Below are 20,321 nucleotides of genomic sequence, written 5' to 3' on the forward strand. Positions count from 1 at the left end.
GCTCAGGGATTACTCCTGGCTCTATGCTCAGAAATCACTCCTGGCAGGCTAGCCTGGGTCAGCCGCATGTAAGGCAAATACCCTGTCTGCTGTGCTATCACTCCAGCCCCCTTAAGATTTTGGTATTTTTTGTTTAGTTTGTTGGTTGGTTATTGGCCACACCAAGGATTGCTTAGGGCTAACTCCTGGCTCTGAGCTCAAGGGTCATTCAGGGGACATATGCAGTGCCAGAGATCAAACCCAGGTCAGTCATAGGCAAGATAATGAGACTGACCATTGTAAGGTCAGGACCTTAAATTCTTTTTGAGGGTAGAATTTGGGGGCTTTGGGTCACACCTGGTGATCCACATGGGTCATTCCTACTTATGCACTCATGCATAACTTTTGACAATGTTTCGGGGACCAAATGAGATGCCTGGAATAATGGGATGCTTGGAATTGAATCCAGGCCAGTCACATGCAAGACAAGTACGTTTCCCATTGTACTATCCATTAGCCCCCTAAATTAAATTATTTCAAAGTAAAACAGAAACAAAACAAAAATCTTTTTACTATTTTTCTTCATAAAGGTTATTATTTCCAAAAGACAAAACAAAAATAAAGGGAGATCTGGTAGTTTTGCTTTGATGCTTCTGTAAGTTTAGGTTTTGTTATTGTACTACAGCACATGGTATTCAGGTATTACTCTTGACTATTTGATCATGGGTCACTTCTGGTGGGCTAGGGAATCATATGAGGTGCTAGGGATCAAACCCAGGTCAGCCACATGCAAGGCAAGCATCTGCCTACTGCATTCTCTTCAGCCTAATGCTGTGAATATTTTTATATTGATAAACTTTGTGCCATGAGAACATACATACTATATGACCAAAATAAGGGGGAAAAAATGAAGCATGAATGTATTCAACACAGTCCATTTTTATTGTTTTGTTTTGTTTTGTTGTAGACCATACCAGCAATGTTCAGTTACTACTCCTGGCTCTGCATTTAAGAATTATTCCTGGTTTTACTCAGGGAACCATCTGAGTTACCATAGATAGAACCTGGGTCAGTTGCATGCAAAGCAAATGCCATACTAGATGTATTATTACTCCAGCCTCACAAAACAGTCAACTTTTCATAATTACAATTATTGTAAACTTTTAAAGAACTTATCACAGGCTCATAAAAGCTGCTAAATCTATTGCTGTAACAATATTTTGATATTTTTACTTATTGTTGGGTTGGGATCCACACTTGGCAGTGCACAGGGTTTTTAGTCCTGGCTCTGCACTCAGGAATCACTCCTGGTGGTGCTCATATGGGTCTCCTGGTGAAGATCATATGGGATGCTGGGGATTGAACATAGATTGGCCTACCTGCAAGGCAAGTGCAAACCCAGGTCAGCAGCATGCAAGCACCTTACCTGCTGTGCTAATTTATAATTCATCTCAGTAATTATTAAATGACAATATATTAGATTGAGTTTTTCTTATTGGAAAAAAAGACAAGTTAACCTGATTTGCTACCTAGTGTTAAAATTAAAAAAATAAAGATAAAATTTCCAGTGTCAGCAAAATACCCAGGAGTACCTTGAACACTTTGATCTGACAGCTGGCTGAGTGTAAGTGCTCAGTATACTCTCCATTCTCATTCTCCTTGAAGGTATCAATCTGTACTCGGAATGGTACTCCCTTTTCTCCACCGTGTTTCCTCATGGTGAACTCTGTGCTGATACAGTGCACCTGAAAAGAACAAAATATCTAGAGTCACCACTGTTGGTAGACAACATACCTGGCGACTATTAATGAGCAAAATTATTTTTATTTTATTTTTTGGTTTTGGGGTCACACTCAGTGGCACTCAGGTTACTCCTGGTTCTGCACTCAGAAATCTCTCGTGGCAGGCTCAGGGGACCATATGGGAAGCTGGGAATCAAACCGTGGCCTGTCCTGTGTTGGCCAAGTGCAAGGCAAATGCCCTACTGCTGTGCTATTGCTCCGGCCCACAAAGAAAAAAAATCTTAAAGGGCAATATAAATACAAAATTGTTGTGCTTTTGATCTTTAAGAATTTACACTCTAAAGAAGAAAATGAAGAAAACTTAAATAAGTTATAAATGAAAACAAAGTAAAAGTGTAGATCGAATGCTAGTCAGTGTTATGATGATGTTATAAATTAGTTACCTGCTTCAGAGAATGGTAACATAAAAGAGCAATAATTTCTATCAGTAAAAATTTCCTGAACTTAAACTTTTAGAAAAAGGAATCTTTATTCATGTTGGAAAAATAGTAAATAGATAACTTAACAATAATAGCTATTATCTGTAAACTTGGGCTACAGCATACTCTAAAATCTTGGTTAACCTTAATAGTGGAGTTTGACTAATTATATACTACTGTAAGTTATTAATTTCTCTAAGCCTTAAGGAGTATAGCAACTCCACAGAATTATTACTGAAAGTCTCAAATAAGGGGCTGGAGAGATAGCATGGAGGTAGGGCGTTTGCCTTGCATGCAGAAGGACGGTAGTTTGAATCCCAGCATCCCATATGGTCCCCTGTGCCTGGGAGCGATTTCTGAGCATAGAGCTAGGAGTAACCCCTGAGCGCATCCAGGTGTGACCCAAAAACCAAAACTAAATAAAGTCTCAAATAAAATCATAAATACAAATTAACACAGCAACTATTTAACTCATGGTCAGTACTCAACAATCAGATACCACTACTTGTGAAGAAGAGCTTTCAAGAACCCTTCCCATGAGATAAGTAGAAAGTCAAAAAAAATTTTAATATAAAAATGTCCAAATAATGTTATTAATTACAGTACAAAAATTAAGACAATATACATGTTAAATAACTGTTTGTTTAGTTATGGAACATCCAAAGAAAAAAAATGTTAGTGACACTAATAAGAATGATGGAGGTAAATGAAGTACAAAAACCAGAAGAGCAATTGAGAAACTCCTCATGGGTCTCAGTTACTTGTACAGAAGTCTACACTTGATAGACTCTCAGGAATCTGGTAAAGATTTCAAATTCAACAGGTTTTATCCTTCAAGAGACAAATAGTGGGGCCAGGAATGTAGCTCAGTGGTACAACACAACATTGATATGGCTTCAATCCTTGGTACCTAAGCAAAGCCACAAAATGGTAGTAAGAGCGGTTCTTCCTAATGGGAAGCCCATCCCTGGTATTTTACCTGAATAAATACAGAGGTCCTCTTCGAAGGATCCCAGAGGAACTCCACTGTGTTGAGCTGGGTTGGATTAGCCCTAGGATCAATTATACCCACAGACATTGGGATATCTGAGAAACAAAATGATAATCATTGAATAATTCTGAGGGTCACTGGGATTAACTAAGAAAGCATTACTTTTTATATTATTAGTTGCTGATTACCAAGGTATTTTTTTAGGACACACCTAGCTGTGCTCAGGCCCACTCCTGGTCTATGAACAGAAATCACTCCTGGTCCTGTGCTTAGGGATCACTCCTGGCAGGGAATGGGGGGCTATATTGAGTGCCATGGGAGGGTCAGCTGTATGCAAGGCAGCCCTATTTACTGTACTATCTAGCCCTGATTACCAAGATTCGTATATATAACCTCTAAATCTACTTTTTGGGTGGGGGTGGAAGAGTTGAGCCATATCCAGTTATACTCAGGGCTTACTACTGGTTCTGTGATTAGGGATCATGCCTGATGGGACTCATGAGTTGGCAATGTTCAATTCCTGGCATTTTAGGGATGGAGAGACAGTACAACTGACACCGAAGGTGGAGTGTTTGCTTTGCACATTCAATCCTGACATCCCATACAGTCCCCATGCGAAGAGTAATTCCTGAGTGCATAGTCAGGAAGAATCCCTGAACATAGCCAGGAGTGGCTAAAATCCTCACCCCCCCCACCCCCACCTGATGCAAAAAGCAAGTGCTTTAAGCTGCTATACCAAGGCTTGGTCCTATATTTTTAATTAGAGCCAAAATTAACCAAAGTATTTTCCTTCTGAGTATTTTCTATCACTTACAGAAATGTCTTTTAAATAACACAATTTAAAATCTTTTCTTGGGGCTGGAGAGACAGCATGGAAGTAAGGTGTTTGCCTTTCATGCAGAAGGTCATCGGTTCGAATCCTGACGTCTCATATGGTCCCCCGTGCCTGCCAGAAGCAATTTCTGAGCATGGAACCAGGAATAACCCCTGAGCACTGTCAGGTGTGACCCAAAAACCCCCCCCCAAAAATTTTTTTTTTCTTTTGGGGCCAGAGAGATAGCACAGCTATGGGGCATTTGCTTTGCATGAGGCTGACCCAGAAGGAACCTGGTTCAATTCCCGGCATTCCATATGGTCCCCCAGATTGCCAGGAGTGATTTCTGAGTGCAGAGCCAGGAGTAACCCGAGTGCATCCAGGTGTGGCCAAAAACCAATCAATTCATCAATAAATAAAGTTTTTAAAAACATTTTTTAAATTTGCCAAAGTTCTACTTGAAAACAGAATAAGTGTACACACTAACTCGTGTCATAAACCTTTTATTTATAATGTGTTTCACTTTATTAAAATTAGTGTTATTGGGAAAAGGATAAAGCTCAGAGGTTCAGTTCTAGCCTTTGAATGTGTAAGGCCCTGGGTCCGATGCCTGGAACTGTCAAAGAAACAAAGTGATAGTGGAGTGAGTAGGGTTTTTGGATGGCAAATGTCCAGCATCCCATATAGTTTCCTTGAACACCATCAGGAGTGATCCCTGAATGCAAATCCAGGAGTACTCTGAGCACTACCATGTGTGCCCCACCCCCCAAAAAAACAAAAAGCATTGTTAGAAGTATATTATGAAAAAAAGCAGAGTGTATGAATAAAGAAAAAGAGAACTGCATTATGAAGAGATGCAAAAAAAATTTATATAAAGACTGACTGATTTATCATATTATCAAATCATCCTATAACAGAGTAATAAGTCTTGTACTCAAAGAAAGAAAAAACAAAACAAAAAATGAACAAAATAAGAAAGTAAAAACAAACATGCTCTAGTAGAACTTTATGTTTCATATTACAGGGCACAAAGTCAGCTATCATTTTCTGATTTCTTTTAAGAATAAAATGAGGGGAAAAGATCAGGTTGATATTGTTTTCTTATTTTGAAAGGGACCACACCTGGCAGTGTTCAGAAAACCATGCACTTACTGCTTGGTCCCATGGATGGGCCTCTGACATAAAAAGCATCTAATAAGCTCTTCGATCTATCTCTCCCGCTTTAGGCTGATATATTTTATCACCATGATTGTGTTATAACTATAATATAGTTGTAATACTTTTAATTTAATTTAAATTTAGTTTAATAATTAAAGGTAGTAACTCCACATTGTTTTCTTAAATTCAGTTTAAGGTAAATTTATCAAAAGGCTATATCTGAATGAGAACCAATATATCTCAATACAACTAGTAGTGATTACATTATTTCTTTAACAATTAAGCTTATCAACAGGAAATAATAAACAGTAGTAAATCAGGGGAAAGAGTGAGTTATAACAGAACTTGCGGTGCTGAGCTGTGCAGTAGTTTTTGAAGGGGTGGAAATCAAGACCAGGGAAATTGACAAAATGGGACCATAAAAACTAGCTATTAGACACCAATTTGACCATATTCCAGGTATGCCGATATTTGGGCTAATATCACCAGGACTTTTTTGGAGTGAGTGCAAGCACCCCCACCACATCCTCCAACCTCACCCCCAACACTGTCTTTTAGTACTTCTGGTAGATCTGACAGCTGTAACAAGGCCCACAAATGTAGTCACCATGTCTGCACCTGGTCAGCTCTATAAACTTACTCTGTTCTTGAGATATAAACAAAGCTGTGAAAAATTATGGGTATACTGGCTACACAACTGAAAGATGGCAATCTCAGAAGGGCAGGCCAAGTCCTTGGCCTAATGAAGCCACGCCTGCTGCATCCATCATCCATAATTGCTGCTTTGACTATGGCCCTGCTGTACCACTCCTCTATGATTCTCTGCAGACACCAAATTGACCAAACTCCAGATATGCCAGTATTTGGGCTGATATCATTAGGACATTTTGGGAGTGAGTGCAGGCATCTCCCCACCACATACACACACACACACACACACACACACACACACACACACACACCCCATTAGGACATTTTGGGAGTGAGTGCAGGCATCTCCCCACCACACACACACACACACACACACATACACGCATGTGTGCACGTATATGCACACACACATCGTTCTCATACTTCCAAAAGACCTGGCAGCCAAAAACATGCCCCACAAAAACTGCAGAATCAGTAATAGTGCTTTAAGTTCCTGGACAATATTATTTTTGTTTAATATTGTCAGTGCGATGGCGCAAGGGGTAAGGCATCTATCTGCCTTGTCTGCGCTAGCCTAGGATGGACCGAGGTTTGATCTCCCCTGCATCCCATATGGTCCCACAAGCCAGGAGCGATTTCTGAGTGCATAGCCAGGAATAAACCCCTGAGTGTCACTGGGTGTGGCCCCAAAACAAAACAAAACATTGTCATCCCTATAGCAACATACCAATGTGTAGCTGAAGTCAATGTTCAGAAACATACTGAATTAACAGAATGGTCAGCTAGTAACAAGAGCTTACTAAACCTGACAATGATCAGTGATCTCACTGGATATAATAATTTTCTTTTTTGTTGTTGTTTTTGCTTTTTGGGCCACACCTGGTGACGCTCAAGGGTTACTACTGGCTATGTGCTCAGAAATTGCTCCTGGCTTGAGGGACCATATGGGATGCCAGAGGAAAGGAAAATGCCCTACCACTTGTGCCACCACTCCAGCCCCAGAGGTGATTTCTTTTTTTTTTTTTTTTTTTTTTTTGGTTTTTGGGCCACACCAGGTAATGCTCAGGGGTTTCTCCTGGCTATGTGCTCAGAAGTTGCTCCTGGCTTGGGGGACCATATGGGACACCGGGGGATCGAACCGCGGTCCGTCCAAGGCTAGCACAGGCAAGGCAGGCACCTTACCTTTAGGGCCACCGCCCGGCCCCCCCAGAGGTGATTTCTGAGTAGAGCCAGGAGTAACCCCTGAGTGCCATTGGGAGTAGCCCAAAAAAACCAATCAATCAATAAATAAAGTTAAAAAAATCTTTTAGCTAGCCTAAAAGAGGGGTGTAGTTAGAGAGGCAGGCGGGATAGAGTTTGAAGATAGAACATTTCTTTATGGTGTTATCATTTCAGAGAGGTGGATTAGGATTTATTTGTGGATCCTATATGATTATATGTATGTGCATATATATACATATATAAAACAAAAGGTTGGGGATTAAATGCCCAAATCAAAAAGATTAAATTAAAAAATAGTAAATCAAAGACTCAGATGTTAGATTAAAAGTGTATTCGGGACTCTTATAACCTTCCACGGCTAAATAAGAATGAGAATATGTTATATATGTTATATATGTTTAGTATATCTAAACAGCCCCATCACTATTGAGGGAATTAAAATGGTTATCAAAAGTCTTCCCAAAAACGAAAGCTCAGGCCGAGATGGGTTCACTAATGAATTCTTTCAAACCTTTCAAGAGGAACATCTACCAATCCCTTTAAGGCTCTTCCATAAAATTGAAGGAACAGGAACACTTCCAAATAGTTTCTATAAAGCTAACATCACCGTGATACCAAAACAAGAAAGATGCTGCCAAAAAAAAAAAATTACAGACCAATATCCTTGATGAATACAGATGCAGAAATTCTCAACAAAATTCTGGCAAATAGAATTCAATGCATCATCAAGAAGGTCATCCACCATGACCAAGGTTTTATTCCAGGAATGCAAGGATGGTTTAACATCTGCAGATCAGTCAACATAATACACCATATCAACAAAAATAAAAATAAAAATCATATCAATAGATGCAGAGAAAGCATTCGATAAGATCCAACACCCATTCCTGATAAAAATTCTCAGCAAGATGGGAACAAAAAAAACTTTCTCAATATAGTCAAGGCCATCTACCACAAGCCAATGGAAAATATTATTCTCACTGGAGATTAACTAAAAGCCTTTCCCCTAAAATCTAATACAAGACAAGGCTGCCCTCTCTCACCACTCCTATTCAACATAGTGCTAGAAGTACTTGCCATAGCAATTAGGTAAGAAAAAGATATCAAGGGCATCCAGATAGATAAGGAAGAATTCAAGCTTTCACTGTTTGCAGATAACATGATAGTATATTCAGAAAACCCTGAAAACTTCACCAAAAAGCTTCTAGAAACAATAGATTCATATAGCAAAGTAGCAGGCTACAAAATTAACACACAAAAGCCAATGGCCTTCTTATACACTAATAATGATAGAGAAGAAATGGAATTAAAATAACAATCCCATTCAAATTAGTGCTCCACAAACTCAAATATCTTGGGGTCAACTTAACTAAAGAGGTGAAGGACCTATACAAAGAAAACTACAAAAGCCTGCTCCAAGAAATAAGAGAGGACACACTGAAATGGAGACACATACACTGCTCATGGTTCGGCAGAATTAATATCATTAAAATGGCAATACTCCCCAAAGCATTGTACAGATTTAATGCAATCTCTCTAAAGATACTCATGACATTTTTCAAAAAAGTGGATAGAACACTTCTGAAATTCATTTGGAACAACAAACATCCACAAATAGCTAAAGCAATACTTGGGAAAAAGAATATGGGAGGCATTACTTTCCCCAATTTTAAATTGTACTACAAAACAATAGTTATCAAAACGCCATGGTACTGGAATAAAGACAGATCCTCAGATCAGTGGAAGAGATTTGAGTATTCAGAGAATATTCCCCAGACATACAATTAACTAATCTTTGATAAAGGGGCAAGAAATCCAAAATATAGCAAGGAAAGCCTCTTCAACAAGTGGTGTTGGCACAACTGGCTAGCCACTTGCAAAAAAGCGAACTCAGACCCCCATTTAACACCATGCACAAAGATCAAACCCAAATGGATTAACCATGAGGTATATAGAACAACACATAGGTAAAACACTATATGACATTAAGACTAAAGGCATCTTCAAGGAGGAACCAGTACTCTCCAAACAAGTGGAAGCAGAGATAAACAGATGGGACTATATTAAGCTGAGAAGCTTCTGTACCTCAAAGGAAATAGTGCCTAAGATACAAAAGCCACCCACAAAATGGGAGAAACTATTCACCCAATACCCATCAGACAAGGGACTAATACCAAAAATACACAAGGTACTGCAGAACTTAATAAGAAAACATATAACCCCATCAAAAAATGGAGATAAGAAATGAACAGACATTTCCTCAAAGAAGAAATACAAATGGCCAAAAGACACATGATAAAAGCTAAACATCACTAATCATCAGGGAGAAGCAAATCAAAACTACAATGAGGAGGCTGGCGCAATGGCACTAGAGGTAAGGCAACTGACTGCCTTGCAAGTGCTAGCTTAGGATGGACCATGGTTCGATCCCCCAGTGTCCCATACGGTCCCTCCAAACCAAGAGCGATTTCTGAGTGCATAGACAGGAGTAACCCCTGAGCATCAATTGGTGTGGCCAAAAACAAACAAACAAACAAACAAAAAATCCAAAAAACAAAAACTACAATGAGGTACCATCTCACACCACAGAGACTGGCACACAACACAAAGAACAAGAACAATCAATACTGGCAGGGATGTGGAGAGAAAAAAAAACTCTTGTTCACTGCTGGTGGGAATGCCATCTAGTCAAGCTTTTATGGAAAACAATATGAAGTTTCCTCAAAAAACTGGAAATTGAGCTCCTATTGGATCCAGCTATTCCACTCCTAGGGATATACCCTAGGAACACAAAAATACAATACAAAAATCCCTTCCTCCATCTATATTCCACGTATATTTATTGCAGCCCAATTTACAATAGCCAGACCCTGAAAACAACCAAGATGCCCTTCAATAGAAGAATGGCTAAACAAACTGTGGTACATATACACAATGGAATATTATGTAGCCATCAGGAAAGATGAAGTCATGAAATTTTCCTATACATGGATGTACATGGAATGTATTATGCTGAGCGAAATAAGTCAGATGGAGAGAAATAGACACAGAATAGTATCACGCATCTATGGGTTTTAAGAAAAATTAAATAAATTACTGTAATAAGGTCTAGAGACAATAGAGTTGGGAGGACCGGAAGGACTGGCTCACAATCTGAAGCTCACCACAAAGAGTGGTGAACGCTGTTAGGGAAATAACTACACTAACAACTAGCATGTCAATGTTAAAGAATGAGAGGAGTAGAATGCCTGTCATGATACAGGTAGGGGTGGGAGAGGCGAGGGGACTTGGTGGTGGGAATGTTGCACTGGTGAAGGGGGCGTATTCTGTTTATGACCGAAATCCAACTATGAACATGCTTGTAATCATGGTGCTTAAATAAAAATTTATATAAAAAAAAAGTGTATTTGGGATTGGAGAAGTGGTGCAAGCCATAAGGCATCTACCTGCCTTGCATGTGCTAGCCTAGGACAGACCGTGATTTGATCCCCCTGCATCCCATATGGCCCCCCAAGCCAGGAGTGATTTCTGAGCCAGGAGTAAACCCTGAGCATCACAGGGTGTGGCCCAAAAACAAACAAACAAACAAAAAAAGTGTATTCATAGGTCAGAAAGAAAGAACTCAAAGAGGTGAGAGCACGCTTTACAAGCATGAGGCTAGGGTTTAATCCTGGCACTGCATGGTCCCAAAAGCAACACAAGGAGCAAACCAAGCACAAAACCAGAAGTGGCCCCTGAGGACTGTCATGCATCAGTCCAAAACCAAAAATAAAAATAAGGGTATATTCAGGAAGGAGGTAAGGCATGAGATCCTGTTCAATCCTGTCAAGTCCAAGCAGTTTCTATCTCATTATTGGGCCCTCAGATTGAATAGCCAAGCCATTATCATCCAGCCAGTATATAGTAGGAGTAGCTCTCAGCAGTGTCAGAGAGCCCTCCCCTCAAAATAAATCATTTTTAAAGTAGAAATATTCTAAAAACATTCTAAAAATACATTTTATTATTATTATTATTTTTTTTTTTTTGGTTTTTGGGTCACACCTGGCAGCGCTCAGGGGTTAATTCTGGCTCTATGCTCAGAAATCGCTCCTGGCAGGCTCGGGGGACCATATGGGATGCCGGGATTTGAACCACCATCCTTATGTGTCTAAGGCAAATGCCTTACCACTGTGCTATCTCTCTGGCCTCTAAAAATAAAAATTTTTAAAGTAGAAATCTTTTTTTTTTTTTTTTTTTTTTTTGGTTTTTGGGCCACACCCAGCGGTGCTCAGGGGTTACTCCTGGCTGTCTGCTCAGAAATAGCTCCTGGCAGGCACGGGAGACCATATAGGACACCGGGATTCGAACCAACCACCTTAGGTCCTGGATCGGCTGCTTGCAAGGCAAATGCCGCTGTGCTATCTCTCCGGGCCCTAGAAATCATTTTTAAGGTAGAAATTCATGAAGAAATACTGCATATGTATATGCAAAAGTCCTTCCCTAATGTCTAATAATTTAAGAAAAATAAATTCTATTCTAGAAGTCCTGAACTGTAAAGCAAGGGATAGTAATTATAATCTGAGAACTTTTACTTCAGGCAAAGCACAGCACTAATCTGACACACACTCTGTCTCTCTGTCTCTCAGGTATTGGTAAAATAAAAGAACCTGTAGCATAATGGGGAAGGGGACATATAATAAAAAAAATATCTGGCTCTGAGAGCCAAAATCATATTGAAAATTAGCTGGGGTTGGTCACATGAAAGGAAAGCACCTTAAACACTTTACTATCTTTCTGGTTCCTTTGAAATCAGTGAGCAGTACCTCTGAAAGAAGGGATGGATGTATTCAGTAAACAAATGGAGATTAGGTTTACCAAGTTCTTTTTTGTTTGTTTGTTTGTTTGTTTTGGGTTTTGGATCACATCCGGTGATGCTCAGTGTTTACTCCTGGCTATGCACTCAAAAATCCCTCCTGGCTTGGGGGGAACCATATGAGATGCAGGAGGATCGAACCACGGTCCTTCCTAGGTCAGCCGCATGCAAAGGCAAATACCCTACCGCTGTGCCACAGCTCCGGCCCCTACCAAGTTCCTTTTTAATTTCTTTAAATCTTTCTTTAGCCATACTTATGTTAGAGTAATTATTTAATAAATAGATCATCTTAAAATGTATTATTTAAAAATATACATATAAGTATGTGTATTGTTGCTATCAGTGATTATGTGATAAGAATTCAAGCTCATGTAAGGAGAAATTATCCTATTACTCAAAACAGTATTTATTCTATAAATCAATTTTTTTTTTTTTTTTTTTTTTTTTGGTTTTTGGGTCACACCCGGCAGTGCTCAGGGGTTACTCCTGGCTCTACTCTCAGAAATCGCCCCTGGCAGGCACAGGGGACCATATGGGATGCCAGGATTCGAACCACTGTCCTGCATGAAAGGCAAACGCCTTACCTCCATGCTATCTCTCCGGCCCCTATAAATCAATATATTAAATTAATAAGTATTATTGGTATGGATACAAATGCCCTACCACTGCACCATCACTCCAGCCCCATGGCCCCCTCTTTTTTTTATTAGTGGTGTTGCTACTGGGGATCAAACACAGTGTCTTATTACATGCAAGGCAAGAAAGACCTCTACCACTTAACTATATCCCTAGTTCTTGAGTGTTTTCCTAACTGCTTTTAGGCCAACTCTGGTTTTCCTGTAGGCTAAAGAAATAAATACAGGAGATAAGGTACTTGCTTACCTAGATTCAATTCCCAGCAGCTGCTCTGCCACAGGACATTCCTAAACAGAGAGGGAGGAATAGCCCTGAGCAGGACCAGGTTTGACCCAAAAACAAAAAAAAACAAAACAAACAAAAAAACAATAGGGAAGGCTCTATACTATGTCTAAAAATAGATATTTCAGTCTAATATTTAAATTGGCATGTTTTTGTAAATTTAAAGTTGAACTAAGATTTAATTTAATTTAATTTGGTTTAATTTTAATTTGGTTGATGTTTGGCTAGCTTTATTTAAATCACATGTTTATAGTAAAATCTATGCTTAATCCAGGTACTCTGTTAATGGTTAAGGATAAATTTGGAGCTCCTATAATCTTCAAAGGCTAAATAGAAGAATAGAGCACCTGAATAGGCCAATTACTACCCCAATAAAAGCTTGAGCCCACATGAATTCATTAGTGAGATCTTTCCCACCTTTAGGCTTAATGTCAATTCTCTTCAGGTTCTTTCAGAAAGCTGAAGAAACAGAAGTGCTCCCCCATAGTTTCTATAAGATAAACATTATTCTAATACAAAAAAGCAGAAATATCACACACACAAAAAAAAAAAAGAGAGAAGAAAAAAGATCTATATCACTGGTGAACACAGGCACAAAGATCCTCAACAAGATATTAACAAATCAAATTCAACAATACATCAAAAAGATCATACACCATGACCAAGGATGATCTGGTTCAAACAACATCAGATCAATAAAAGAAAATATAAAAAAATATCATATTAATAGACACAGAGAAAGAATTTGATAAAAATCTGGGCCCGGAGAGATGGCACAGTGGCGTTTGCCTTGCAAGCAGCCAATCCAGGACCAAAGGTGGTTGGTTCGAATCCCGGTGTCCCATATGGTCCCCTGTGCCTGCCAGGAGCTATTTCTGAGCAGACAGCCAGGAGTAACCCCTGAACACCACCGGGTGTGCCCCCCCCCAAAAAAAAAGAATTTGACAAAATCTAACACTTATTCATGATAAAACTCAATAAATGGGAGTTAAAGGAACTTTCCTCAACATAGTTAAAGCCATTTAGCTCAAACCTGTTGGATTATACCATTTTACCCAAAACAAAGACTTTCTCCAGCACCCTCCTTCTTTTTCACTCACATCTTTTTATATGTAAACGATCCCCAAGACTAGATTAGCTACAGAAAGGAACTTTGTCTGTCACTGGACTTCCCCTCCAGTTGTGGATTGAATTGGTCAATAAACAGAAGTCAGTTTGGCAAGCTCTGGGCCACAAGGCTGGAAGCCCCCCAACTCCATGCTTATCTCTCATATTAGTGTCCATAGGTATAGGTTTATTCTTTTTTTTTCTTATAGGTTTATTCTTACAATGACCTTGCTTCAGACCCATTCTCCTGGGGTTGGATTATGGCAAGTGAGTCCTTTTCAAACTCACAGTAATCATCATACTCAATACTGAAAAATTGAAAGCCTTCCTTCTAAGATCAAACACAAGATAAGATTGCCTACTATCACCCCTATATTCAACACAGTGTTGAAGCCTTTGTAGTCCCAATTAGACAAGAAAGATATAGTAAGGGCATCCAAAAATAATAAGCTGGTACATTGGTAGACTACAAAATACGCAAAATCCATGGCTTTTTTTTTTTTTTGGTTTTTGGTTTTTGGGCCACACCCGGCGGTGCTCAGGGGTTACTCCTGGCTGTCTGCTCGGAAATAGCTCCTGGCAGGCACAGGGGACCATATGGGACACCGGGATTCGAACCAACCACCTTAGGTCCTGGATCAGCTGATTGCCAGGCAAACACCGCTGTGCTATCTCTCTGGGCCCGGGCTTTTTTTCTTTAATATTCAAATACTATAAGAGAAAAAATATACTAAAAGAGAAAAAAAATTTAAATCCCATTCAAAATTGTGCCTCAGAAAATCAAGTACTTAGGAATCAGCATAACTAAGAGGTGAAAATATACAAATAACATTATAAAACACTACCAAAATAAATATAAAAAAAAAGAGCACAAGTAAATGGAAACATCCCCATTCATGGGTGGGAAGAATTAACATTATCAAAATGGCAGTCTTGTCCAAAGCACTATAAAGTCCCTATTATAGGCCAAGTGTTTTGAAATTTATATTACGTAATAATATTCCCATTTCACTCCAAATAATAAAAGCAATGTTAGGAATAGGCTTCTCTTTCCCTACCTTCAAACTTTACTACAAAGCTACAGTAATCAAAACAGTATGAATAAGGACAAACTCACAGCTCAATGGAATAAAACTAGAGTCCAGAGACAGATCCTCAAGTATACGAACAGTTAATCTTTGACAAAGGAGTAAAAAAATATGACTTATAGCAAGAAAGCCTCTGCAACAAATGATGTTGGGAAAACTGGTCATTCCCTTGCAAAAAATGAATTCAGACCCCTTCCTAACACCATACACAAAGGTCAAATCAAAATTGAAGAAATATGTATCAGACTTAAATCTACTATAAGTTATATTGAAGAAAACATAGGTAGATTCAATGCCACTGGACAAGCAAATGGTAGCAAAGATGAACAAATGGCATTACAGCAAATTTAGAAGCTTCTCTACTGCAGAAGAAATTACCAGAATATAAAGATACCCACAGAATGGGGTAAAGGGTTTATAACTCCCACATACATATGAGGTAAAGCACTGAAAGAACTTTTCAAAATAAAAAAAAAAATCAACCCCATCTTTAAAAAAATGTGGAGAAGATATAAAGAGAAACTTCCTCAAAGATACAGATGGCCAAAAGATATTTTTTAAGTGCTCTGCATTCCTCCTCATCAGGGAAATGAAAACCAAAGAACAATGAGAACCACAGCAGTGAGAGTAGCACAAATCATAAAGAATAAAAATAACCAGTGCTGGCATGGATACTGAGGAAAAGGGATGCTCATTCACTGCTAGTAGGAATGCTGACTGGTTCAGCCCTTTTAGAAAACAATATAGACATATCTGGGCTGTAGAAATAACACAGTGGGTAGAGTGCTTGCCTTGCATGGTTGACCCAAGTTTGATCCACAGCATCCCATATGGTTCCCTGAGGACTGCCAGGTGTAACCCCAAAAACCAAAAAAAGAAAAAAGAAAGAAAAGAAAAAACAATATAAACATTTCAAAATAGAAATCAAGTTTTCATCTTCAGCAGTTCCACTTCCTGGCATCTATCCCAAGGGCTCAAAAGATCTATTAAAAAAAAAAAAAAAAAAACCAAAGAGACATTTATGTTCCTACGTCTGTTGCAGCACTATTCACAATAGCCAAAATCAGGTCAAAATTACAATAGCTGAAATCTGGAAACAATGCAATAAATGACTGAATAAAGAAACTAAAGTAGGGGCTGGAGAGATAGCAAGGAGGTAGGGCATTTGCCTTGCATGCATAAGGACGGTGGTTCAAATCCGCTATCCCCTATGGTCCCTGAGCCTGCCAGAAGCGAATTCTGAGCATTGAGCCAGGAGTAACCCCTGAGCGTTGCCGGATGTGACCCAACAAAAAACAAATAAAAAAGAAACTAAAGTACATATACTATATGTATATATAAATACTTATTCATAGCTGTAAGAAAAGATAAAATATGGGGCCGGTGAGGTGGTGCTAAAGGTAAGGTATCTGCCTTGCAAGCGCTAGCCAAGGAATGGACCGTGGTTCGATCCCCCAGCGTCCCATATGGTCCCCCCAAGCCAGGGACGATTTCTGAGCGCTTAGCCAGGAGTAACCCTGAGCATCAAACGGGTGTGGCCCCCCCAAAAATAAAATAAAAGATAAAATATGCAATTTGCTACCACATGGATGTTAAAGTATCATGTTGAATGAAGTTAGAAGAGGGACAAACATAGAATGATCTCTCAGAAATAGGATATAAAGGGGCCGGAGCAATAACACAGCAGTAGGGAATTTGCTTTGCACGTGGCTGCCCAGGATGAACCTGGGTTCAATTTCCAGTGTCCCATATGGTTCCCCCGAGCCAAGAGCAATTTCTGAGCGCATAGCCAGGAGTAACCCCGACCATCACCGGGTATGGCCCAAAAAACCAATTAACTTATTTTTATTGCAGAAATGATAATTATTAATTACATTAATTATATTTAGTTTTGATACTTGGGGATAATGACAGGCAGTGCACATGTGCTTCATGTTCTCACTCTTTGGAGGACAGGTAGGGAGGTGTTACTCCTGACAATGAGCCCAGAGATACTTCCTCTGTTGCTCTAGCAAGTGGTGCTCAGGCCAGTGGTTTTGGGGAGGACCACCAAGGCTATATCCAGCAATTCAGAATAGGGAGTATATTCACTGCCAAGGCTCAAGCTCAGGATCATGCACATCTACCACATTTGCTCCACCACTTGAGTCACATTCCAGGCTCCTATATGCTTTCCTCAAACTTTTTAAACAGGGGGCCAGTTCACTGTCCCTCAGACCATTGGAGGGTCTGACTATAGTAAAAACAAAACTTATGAACAAATTCTTATGCACACTGCATATATCTTATTTTGCAATGAAGAAACAAAACAGATACAAATACATTATGTGGCCCGCGGGCCATAGTTTGAGGACCACTGCTGGTGGGGGGTAATGAGGGAAGAGGGCACACCTGGCATTGCTCCTGGCTCTGTACACAGGAATTATTCTTAGTGGTACTAGGGGGACCATATGAGATGCTGAGAATCAAATCAGGGTTGGCCACATGCAAGGCAAGTGTCCTACCCACTATCTCTTCAGTTCATAAATGTTTTAATCTTTTTATTAATTAATAATTTTAACTGAATCACCATGAAAAACATGATTGAGTTTCAGTTATACAATGTTCCAACACCCATCCCTTTACCAGTAAATACTTTACTCTTAATTTACATCTTCCTTTAGTTTGTTTTTAGGAGTCAGTGATCAAATCCAAGGTCTCATACACGCAAAGTATGTGCTTTGCCACTCATTTATATTCCTGGCTCTATTCTTTAGACTTTAAATCAAAACAAAAAGCTTTCATATAACAGTAAAACAGCCTCATTCAAAGCTGAACAGAGAACTTGAAAACTCATTTTACTAAAGGCATATCAATGGCAAGTGAGAAGATGCCAACATCACTATTAGAGAAATGTAAGTCATTTAGATGCTACCTTCCGTCCATAGGTGGCCACCATTAGAAAACACAGAAACAGCAAGTGCTGGTTTGTAATAGTAAGTGCTAGAATGTAATATATTTAATCTATTTACAACTACGCTTAAAACACAAACAAAAACATCACCCTGAAGTAATGGATGCAAACTGATATAAAAAAGAATATGTTTCATGAAATAGAATTATAGTTTGAAATACTACCTACATTTCAAACTACAAGTGTAGTATCATCATTGCAGCAATCTTTTAATTTTGCTTTGTTTTGGGGCCACCACTAGCAGTGTTGTGAGCTACTTCCAGCTTAGAAGAATTAAGTTCATGTGGTGCTGAGATCAAACATGGGGCTCCCAAATTCAGAGCCATCTCTCAGGCCAACAGCCTTTTTGTAATTCCCTGTTTTTGAGGTCACACCCGAAAATGCTCAGGGGTTACTCTTGGCTCTACAATCAGGGATCACTTTGGGTTTTTTTGTTTTTTGTTTTTTGTTTTTTGTTTTTTAAGTAGTAACAGGTTTTATTTGGAAATTCTGAGGAAGAAGGGGAGAGAAGAGGAGAGAGGAAAAGAAACAAAGCACTCAAGGAGAATTTGGGCTTCTCCAAAGGCAGAAAGAGAAGCCCAGTACACATCACAGCATGAAAGTAAAGATGAAAGTACAAATCTTAAGAGGGGAGATGTTGGGGACATGTGCATGGGCTGACAACACACATGTGCAGCACCAATACATGGGCTCAGGGAGCACAAGTGCACCAGGGATCATTGTTGAGGGACCCAGGACCATAACAGGATGCTGGGAATCAAACTCAGTTCTGCAATGTGCCCTACCCATTGCACTATTGTTCTGGCCCAGTAGCAGCAATTTTTTTTATGCATAATAACCACTTCCAGGTTCATGCTATTTGAATCCCTGAAACAGTTTGGAGTTTTTTATTTGTTTGGGGGGACCATGCCCAACAGTGATGGGCAAAGGGGATTACTCCTAGCTCTGTGTGTTGCTTACTGGCAGTACGAGGAAAACCTGTGATATCAGGGAACAAGCCTGGAGCTTATGGGTACAAAAGATTCTAGAATTTTGTACTATCTCCCCAGCACCACTGAAACATTTTGAATCAAGTAAAGAGCACCCAATTTCAGTTCACAGTTATAGACATTTCCCTGGCAAGAGAATCTATTACTTTACCTATATCAAGAATTCTATCTCCAGGTCGGTTCCACCTCCAGCCCTCCAGTTGTTGATGTTCAGTGTACTGCAGTCGTCTGTCATGGAACACTACACGAAATATACTCTACAAGAAAGTAATAAAATGAAATACTACCAGAATCTCTTAAAAATCAGGCTGGCAAATAAAAACCATCAGGATCCACCCCCAGTTGGTATCTAGACACAATCTAAAATTATTTGTTTTAAAATTTTCTTCTGAATTTAGTCCTATACTAAGTTCCTCCCCACATACAGAGCTCCTTTTTCTTTCTCTTCTACTTTCCAATGAACTTTTCTACTTCCAAAAAATTAATTCTATAAAACACAATACAATTTCTTCTAAAACTCCTATCATATCAAGCATTACTTCAGGACGAACTTTATCACTGCTCAGTTATACTTAACTAGTATCATATTTAAAGAATCTTAAATATCAGTTCTGATGATATTAAGAATAAATATCCCTAATATTATCCCTAATATTGGAAGCATTTTTACATGCCTCTACTGTTGGCATGTTAATATCCAGCTCAGATTTTCAAATGTAGAAGAAAAAAATCACCAAATTACCGATTGCTAACCCACATACAGGCAGGTAGTGGGTATTCATACCAGCTCTTCTTGGGTTACAGTCACTTTGTTTTGGGGCCACACTTGGTGATACTCAGGAATTCTGGATCTGCACTCAGGAATTATACCTGGCAGGCTCTGAAGACCATATGAAATGTCAGGGATTGAGCCCAGGTTGGCTGTGTATAAGGCCACCTACCTAACCACTATACTATTGCTCTGGCCCTGGGTTATAGCCGCTTTGTAGAAGTACCTACTAATATATTTCCTACCACCTCTTATCACCCTGCTTACCAGACTCATTCTCTATTGTGCTGTGAATTCTTAAACCATTACTGTTATTCTAAACTAAGAAAATGGCTATTAATAATACTTTTTTTCCTTCTTGCTACTATACCAAGTATTCAAAGAAACACAGGCATTTCTCTAAAGACCTCATGAAGGTTATTTGATTCTTCTAAAAACAATTTCATAAGTCACAAGACAAACATGAAGTTAAGAGCCTTACATGAAGTGGTAAACTTTGTTTCTGTGGCTTTATAACTCCATGTGAATAGGGAGGCTCACTCAGATCCCAAAGAAATACTTTTTTACCACGACCTCAGAACTTGTGGCAAATTACAATTACTACCAAATC

At 39.2% G+C, this 20,321-nt stretch overlaps 2 protein-coding genes across 2 annotated transcripts in view; one reads left to right on the forward strand and one right to left on the reverse strand.

Moving 5' to 3' along the window:
- SLC4A8 (solute carrier family 4 member 8) overlaps nt 1-20,321 on the forward strand; it is an 829,308-nt gene that overhangs the window by 359,673 nt on the left and 449,314 nt on the right. The window lies entirely within an intron of this gene.
- Nucleotides 1-20,321, reverse strand: part of TFCP2 (transcription factor CP2) — a 76,143-nt gene that overhangs the window by 22,580 nt on the left and 33,242 nt on the right. The window contains exons 4-6 of the mRNA XM_049783423.1: nt 19,094-19,199; nt 3,180-3,286; nt 1,572-1,724 (exon numbers count right to left, since the gene is read on the reverse strand). Of these exons, the coding sequence (XP_049639380.1) occupies nt 1,572-1,724; nt 3,180-3,286; nt 19,094-19,199 (366 nt within the window). The remainder of the gene's footprint in view (nt 1-1,571; nt 1,725-3,179; nt 3,287-19,093; nt 19,200-20,321) is intronic.

Source organism: Suncus etruscus, chromosome 11 (genome assembly GCF_024139225.1).
Source record: "Suncus etruscus isolate mSunEtr1 chromosome 11, mSunEtr1.pri.cur, whole genome shotgun sequence".
Taxonomy (NCBI): Eukaryota; Metazoa; Chordata; class Mammalia; order Eulipotyphla; family Soricidae; genus Suncus; species Suncus etruscus.